Genomic DNA, 7,936 nt, shown 5'->3' on the forward strand with positions numbered 1-7,936 from the left:
GGTGTGCCATAGAGATCCGTTTACTGCATCCATCACATTGCGTCTAACTTCCATAAAGATTATAAGAATGCAGACTGGAAGAGACAAGTCGTGGCAATAGGTAAATGATAACCTTATCTTTTCAATATAAGTTGTAATGTTTTATGTTATCGAGTTACTGGAACTTATTTTTTCTTAATACGTATACAGCGTACGAGTTAGAGTCACATATTTTCCGCCAAAGAATGATTCGACTTGAGAGTGACATGGAGGGGGCAAACAAACACATCTTTTTGACAATGGTTGGGTACAATGGAGCCGTGGCAATGGGCTCAAAGTTTTAACAAGGGCTTTCGTTATGGACAAATGACCACAAACTTAGTAGAGGGGATCAATGTTGTATTGTTGAAAACACGTCATCTTCCAATTGTATCTGTCTTCTCTGCTACATTTTACTAGTTGTCTACCTTGATGCCAAGAATAGGTCAGTAACAAGTCGACCAGATGGAGGCGGGACACGTGTTTGTCGAAGATGTCAGGGATGCAATGGTTGCAAACTGTCGGATGGCGAGGTCCATGAATGTAGAAATATATTCACGACGTCTGAAAATGTTTCGAGTTAATGAGATCATCATTCGTCGACCTGGTATACCACCTAGGTCTTATGGAGTTGATCTTCGGAACAGACGGTGCGAGTGCAAGACGTTCGAAACACTTCATTATCCATGTGCGCATGTCATGGCAGCGTGTGCTAAAGTGAACCTTAATGTTGAACAATATTTCGATGATGTGTACACGCTCGAGCGCACATTGCATGTCTGGGAAAATGAGTTCCCCGTCCTGCCTGACCTGTCTACGTGGGAGGTGCCTTCAACGACTTTCGAGCTTCTTCCAGACAGAGGACTACGCAGGAATCCAAGAGGTCGTTCGCAATCAACCAAAATCCGTAATGAAATGGACATTAGGGAGAAATCCGGCGATAAGCGTTGTGGATTATGCAGGTTAAGTGGTCATAGTCAGAATAAATGCCCTCAGCGAAACTATCACGATGAACAGTCGTCAGGATCGGGTCGGAATTGACCTAATGCTGTCAAATTGTTATGTGTAATGTTGTAAAAAGTATAATTCATTTGGAATAATTAAAATTATTCAGCTTATGCTTAAATTGTATCCAAATTAAGGTATTAAAAACATGATTCATTTGGAATAATTAAAATTATTCAGCTTATGCTTATGCTTAAATTGTATCCAAATTAAGTTATAAAAAGTAAAATTCATTTGGAATAATTAAACTTATTCAGCTTATGCTTATGCTTCAATTGTATCCAAATCAAGGTATTAAAAGTGAAATAAATTAAGTAATTAAATTTATACAATAAGTACAAACTTTGTAATGTACAAAAAAGTGCAATAAACCCCTAAAACTGATGGTTCGATGGTGTGGTCCTAAGGGGTATACCTATGCGGAGGTCGACGGTCACGTTCTGGGTGTTGGCGACGACTAACGTCTTCATTTGGCGCAGGTGGGGGTGTGGTAAACATAGAGGAAAAATCATGTGGCTCAATCGACATCGACGAACTTGAACCGGAAGGAGTCCTATGATGCGGCGGGTAGGATCCAAAGAGATCAAACTCGTATGCATATTTGACCCCTAAGAAGCTCGGAATATAGTCATCGCTCGCCAAATCCGGACGATAGGATTGAATCCCCATGTGAATGTTACTGCTCGGAATCTAGCTTAGGCTCTAGTTCGGGATCATGATCTGCCGTAGGCTCCGCCTCCATCGGGGCCGCTGGGTACGATCCCCCAGGTCGTTGCACGTGCGGGGGGACTACAGTCGACTGGCCTCCAAGTATATATGGCTTTCCGCAACTATAGTACCATTGTATGTACTCTAATGATGGTTGCGATGAATATACTATAACCATCTGAGGTTTTTGACCCATCCGATCGTTCCACAGCGTAACAAATTTTCGGTGCTTAACCCCTCAATCCAATTGCGGTTTTCCTCTCTTATTGATGCCGTGAACCGTCCTCACCTTGCATGGCAGATTCGGGATATATTGGATGCAACCAAACTGTCGTAGCACCTGATCCCCGTAATACTACTCGACTACATTGAAATTTATAATTGGTGCGTTAGTGCACCACATTTCAGAATGAACGTATGTAGACGAAGGTATCACAGCTGTAATTTCCGGGCGACAATATGACATCCATATAAACTGCATGATTAATAACATGGTTATAATTTAACATGGTGTGAGTAAGATATAGAAAGTAAATGAACTAATATTAGAATAGCTTACCCCTTCTCCGGCATGCTATTCAATCATGAGTCGGTATATCGGGACAGTGTGCGACCTCCCGATACCCGGATAAATACTCCACCTACAAAAAGAAATATAGGGTTTAGGGTTGGTAACATCAGTCAATATACTACGACTACAAATAATAACAAGTTATATTTTATCACCTGTTCACTAGTGGATAAACATACGGTTGGTGAGTAACCGATGCCAAAAATGGCATCCGACAGAGCGCCCAGGACTGCAGCAATGTAAGGCATCCTCCCATGTCTACAACAGAAGGGTTTGTCGTCCGACAAAGCTCCCGATATAACACTGCTAGAACGGTGGAGCCCCAGCTATACGAGCGAACATTGGACAAATCAGCTAATAGGGGCAAGTACATCATATGCACCTTGTTGTTGTTTGCATCGGGCATCAGTACTCCCCTTAGGATATGCATGATGTACACTCGAGCAGTGCACATCAACTCACCTTCAGTGGCATTCGCTTATAACTGTCCAAATTTGGCTTTCAACCATGTAAAATTAAGCTCGTAAAATTTTTCTTATCGTCGTTTGGCGAGTCTCCTAGTAGCTGATTACATAGTGCAGCCAAATCAGTAAATGAACTTACTCCCGTTACGGGACTCCCGTCGATTGGGAGCCCAAGCTGCAGCGCAACATCCTCTAAGGTCACCGTGCACTCCCCACACAAAAAATGAAAAGTGTGGGTCTCCGGGCGCCACCACTCCACTAGCGCAGATAATAAATCATACTGCAAGTCGAACGTCCGGATCAATGCTGCTGACCCAAATACGGCTTGCTCCAAGTACGGCATCAATCGTGAATCCGGGGGATGTTTTAAACCATTCACCCGGCCCCTTATTACTCGGTACGAGTCCTGATAGTGTTAAATTACAGAAAAAAATTAGGATAACATGATTTATTTCTATATATTACGTATATCCTTTTTTAATAGAACCCGTGATTAACAAATAATAATATATTACCATCTCATTAGCCACATCAGATATGTGTGTATCCCTGCTAATCAATGGAGCCATTGCGATGCCTACAACTTCAAAAAAAATTAGTAAAAAACCATTATTTCGGTCATTTGTTCGTATTTTTTTCCCGAATTTTATTACTTTAAAAAAATATCATATTTTCTAATTTTATTATTTTACATTATTTTATTACATTATGTTTGAAATTTAAATAAATTTAGTGTATTTTTTAAATAAATTTAAAGAAACCATTATTTCGGCCCTTTGCTCGTATTTTTTTCCCGAATTTTATTACTTTCAATAAAAATATATTATTTTGATATTTTATTATTTTACTTTATCTTAGTACATTATGTTTGAAATGTATTAATTAATTCTATTTTTTTAATTTAGTAAAAAACACTTATTTCGGCCCTTTGTTCGTATTTTTTTCCCGAAATTTATTACTTTAAAAATATACTATTTTTAATTTTATTATTTTACATTATTTTAGTACATTATGTTTGAAATTTAAATAAATTTAGTGTGTTTTTTAAATAAATTAAAAAAAACCCTTATTTCGGCCCTTTGCTCGTATTTTTTTCCCGATTTTTATTACTTTCAATAAAAATATATTATTTTCGTATTTTATTATTTTAATTTATCTTAGTACATTATGTTTGAAATGTATTAATTATTTCTGTTTTTTTTTAATTTAGTAAAAAACCCTTACTTCGGCCATTTGTTCGTATTTTTTTCTCCGCATTTTATTACTTTAAAAAATATCATATTTTCTAATTTTATTATTTTACATTATTTTAGTACATTATGTTTGAAATTTATTAATTTAGTGTGTTTTTTAAATATACAATTTTTTTCGGATTTTATTACTTTCGGTGAATATACAAATTTCGTTTTTTTTCTTTTCTTATTTTATGTTTTCTTAAACATATTTTTTTGATAATTTTATTTTTAATGTTATTTTCCTAAAAAACTAATTACAACATCCTAAATAAATTTCATAAAAAAAATTCTAATCAACATAGAATGTACATAACATAGATTTTTTCATGCTACGTAAATTTCATAAAATATATATGCTAAATAAAATAATAAAACACATACAATGTACATAACATAGATTTTTTACACAAATATTACAAAAAAATTAAATTAATACAAAAAAATTACCTTTACTTCTTTTTTTTCCTTTCTTTTTCCTTCCTTCCCTCTTCTTCTTGGGCAATTTATCAAAAAAAGCTTTTTTTTTTAATTTACCAAAATGCGCCTGGTATTTTATTATTTATCGGAATGAGTCTTTTTCGGCAAATCGCGTCCACGTCAGAGCGATGTCAGGGGACGTGCCAGGAAATCGCGGCCACGTCAGCGCGCTTTGCTGACGTGGCAACAAATTGCGTCCACGAGGGGGTGATTTGTTGCCATGTCAGCAAAGTGCGCTGACGTGGCCACGATTTCCCCTAATACTCACAAACTAATCCTCTCTCAAATTTCCTCTCAATTTCCTCTCAATTTTGGTGTTGAGAGGAAGCCTTGCAAATAATTAAATAAGATATTTTAAAAGAAGGTGGAAAGGAAGACTAAAGCGTATTGACGATAAAGTTAAAAATAAATAAATTGAGAGAAATTTAAAAAAAAATTAGAGTCAAAATTTTAAAGGGTCAAAAAGTTCTTTCACAATTATTCATAGTGATTTAAAAATAAGAATTACAAAATTAGCAATTAATAAAAATAATGAAATAAATTTTAATTATAATGACATTAATGATTAAAAACGGATGATAAAAATTTTCTATTGGTGATGGTTAATAGCAAAAAGGAATTCTTTTTAAGGAAAAGAAAAAAGAAAGAAAAAGAAAAGCATTCAAACAATAGGTAAAAAGATCAACAAGAAAGTACAAATTGAACGAACTTCCGATTATTGACCTGATCATGGCTCGGGTTGTCTAGCTTGGGTCGAAGGTCCGCCCAAAAAATAGTAGGAATTAAATAAAAATATAAATTTGAAAAATGTGTTTGAATAAAAAATGAGGCCCGTTTTCTAAACGGATCGAGCCTAGGGTAAAAGTTTTTGGCTAGAGCCCGATCCAAATAAATTAATTATTTTTAATAAAAAAATTATCTTGTTGTTCCTAGTGTTTTGGTGCTGTTATTTTTCTGCTGTTATTTTTGTTATTTTTGCTATTGTTTTTGTTATTTGTACTGGCCAATTTACCAACAAAAGCTTAGTTTTTTTATAATTTTTTATAAAATCGCGGCCACGTCAGCGTGCTTTGCTGATGTGGCAAAAAATCGCCCCCTAGTGGACGCGATTTGTTGCCACGTCAGCAAAGCGCGCTAACGTGGCCGTCATTTCCTGGCACGTCCCCTGACATCGCACTGACGTGGACGCGATTTGCCGGAAAATGGCCCATTCCGGTAAATAATAAAATACCGAGCCTATTTCGGTAAATTTAAAAAAAATAGGCTTTTATTGGTAAATTGACCCTTCTTCTTCCCTTTTTTTTTTTCTTTCTTCTCCTTTCCTTTTCTTTCTTTCTTTTTCTTTCTCCTCCTTTCTTTTTCTTTCTTTCTTTCCTCTCCTTTTCTTCTCCACCCACCAGCCGAATGGTCCCCCCATTATAAGGGGAGTGGTGCCGCCTGTGGCAGTGGCACCATCGGTGCCGCCTCTGCCACTGGCACTACTAGTGCCGCCTATGGCAGCCCCTCCACCAGGGTGCTGTCACATCCCTGTAGCCTTTTTTTTGTTTGACTTTTCTTTTGTTTTTTTTGTATTATTTTGATAAATAAAAAAATTAATATTAATTTGATATTTTTTTTATTTTTTTGTAATATTTTAGTAAAATACCCAATATATAAAAAGTTTAGGGCTTCTCGTATTTAATTTTTTTCTCACATTATAGTATTGTTATTCTCACTATTACTGTTATTTTTATATTAATCACATATAAACACATTGTCGATCGATTAATTAGTAGGTTGATGCAATAAAGAAATGATAGTTAGTAGTTTACATCATCAATTCATAAAATATTAATCGATAAAATTGTACTTTATTTGTTTATGCTGGTAATGATAATTCATTTCTTTTTTGATTTTGTAACGATAAATGAAAAATTCCAAAACACTAAACTTAATTACAGAAACCCAAAATTACCAAAGATCAGGAGTCTCAGACATGCTAAGAAGTTCTTCCAAGTAATTAGCTCCTAAATCCTCCAAAACCAACAAGTTTTCCATGCTTATAATTCCCTTTTCTTCCTTCACCTTCTTCACTATCCCTCTTTTGCTCTTCAAGGAATGCCTCTTCTTCATTTCTAAAACAGGTGAACACCCTTCTTCAAATCTATAGTTCATTTCTCGAAGTGACTGATAAACTTTCTCCATTGGAAAATTAAGTATAGCCATGGAACCTCGCATTGTCAATGCAGCTCGATCATATGCTAAAGCAGCAGCCTCAGCAGTATCAAAGGTTCCAAGCCAAACCCTCACACCCTTCCTTGTTGAATCCCTTATTTCAGCTGCAAATTTCCCCCATGGCCTCTTCCTAACCCCTCTGTATGAAACCTCCCCTTCATTATTAGCTTTTGAGCTCACTTCCTCGTCTCTAGGGTTTGTTTCAAAGGAGTTTTCATGGGCTTGGTTTAGAACTCCTAGGAGAAGCATCTCTTGAGAGTCGTTTTCATTAAAAGGAAGGGCTTGATTGAGTGATTCAAGTGACAAGTTTTCTTGAGATACAGGGGAAGAAGATGATTCAGGAGAGAATTGAGAATATGGGTATTGGAAATATGAAGAATCCATGTATGAAAATTGAGTACAAGTCCAGGCTTTCAATTTGAATATGGTGTTTATGTGTAGAGTGATGAGTTAACAGGGGGAACATTTAAAAGCTTAGGGGGATGTGTCTATTTGTATAGGGAGGAAGGTCACAAGGGGATAGAAAAGTGGAAAAAATACATGACTGGGAGGGTTTTCAAACAACATTATTGGATCATTAATTGGAGCAGATTGGCGATTGCCATGGCGGCCAGGTCAGAAGAAAGTTTTCAATATACATGGCGTCAGCTTGATGATTTCATCAATAGCTAAGGGCCCTTTACCCACTTGGCACTAGGAGCTACCAGACAATGGCTGATGCATATATGGCACCACATATCTAAATGCCTATGGAAGATACAGATTATGAATCTGAATAGTGTATAACATCTGAATAATGTCAAATCATGTTGAAAATGTGAGGATTTTAAGTTTGGTTTTCTTTCTTCTTTTCTTTTATTTAATTTGTTTGGGTGAATACAATTTAATCATAAAAATAAGAAGGTGAAAACAAAGGGAAAGATACGTTGGTAGTAAAGACGATGGCTTCTACAAATCTACCTCCAACTGCGAATCAGCTCCATCATTTGCATTAGCTCCTTCACTTTATGATCCTTCCTAGTTCCTTCAGCTCTATAATCATGTGTTTGGTTGGTGAAAATTTTGATTCATAAAGATCTAATAATATCAACCCAATAAACTATAAACTTGTTATAACACAAGGATTGCACAAAATCTTGAATAATACAACAAAAGCGATTCACACCACATGAGTGCGGAGAGTCACTAGAATAAAGACGGTGACTCACATCCGTTTGGTTTGGTGGTTAGAGAAAATTAAGAAA

The 7,936-nt window shown here is 35.9% G+C and overlaps 2 protein-coding genes across 2 annotated transcripts; one reads left to right on the plus strand and one right to left on the minus strand.

The window, feature by feature from the left end:
* Window positions 1-483: 483 nt before the first annotated feature.
* On the plus strand, window positions 484-1,059 carry LOC121224993 (uncharacterized). The gene has a single exon (XM_041108656.1). The coding sequence runs from the start codon at window positions 484-486 to the stop codon at window positions 1,057-1,059; it is 576 nt and encodes a 191-aa protein (XP_040964590.1).
* Window positions 1,060-6,308: 5,249 nt separating this feature from the next.
* Window positions 6,309-7,526, minus strand: LOC107918860 (ethylene-responsive transcription factor 1B). The gene has a single exon (XM_016848443.2). The coding sequence runs from the start codon at window positions 7,074-7,076 to the stop codon at window positions 6,429-6,431; it is 648 nt and encodes a 215-aa protein (XP_016703932.1). The 5' UTR covers window positions 7,077-7,526; the 3' UTR covers window positions 6,309-6,428.
* Between the last annotated feature and the right edge of the window lie 410 nt (window positions 7,527-7,936).

This window comes from Gossypium hirsutum, chromosome D13 (assembly GCF_007990345.1).
Source record: "Gossypium hirsutum isolate 1008001.06 chromosome D13, Gossypium_hirsutum_v2.1, whole genome shotgun sequence".
Taxonomy (NCBI): Eukaryota; Viridiplantae; Streptophyta; class Magnoliopsida; order Malvales; family Malvaceae; genus Gossypium; species Gossypium hirsutum.

Bases quoted from the DNA above. Each gene is read 5' to 3' on its own strand.
- LOC107918860 (XM_016848443.2), bottom strand. From the start codon at position 7,076: ATGGATTCTTCATATTTCCAATACCCATATTCTCAATTCTCTCCTGAA.
- LOC121224993 (XM_041108656.1), top strand. From the start codon at position 484: ATGGAGGCGGGACACGTGTTTGTCGAAGATGTCAGGGATGCAATGGTT.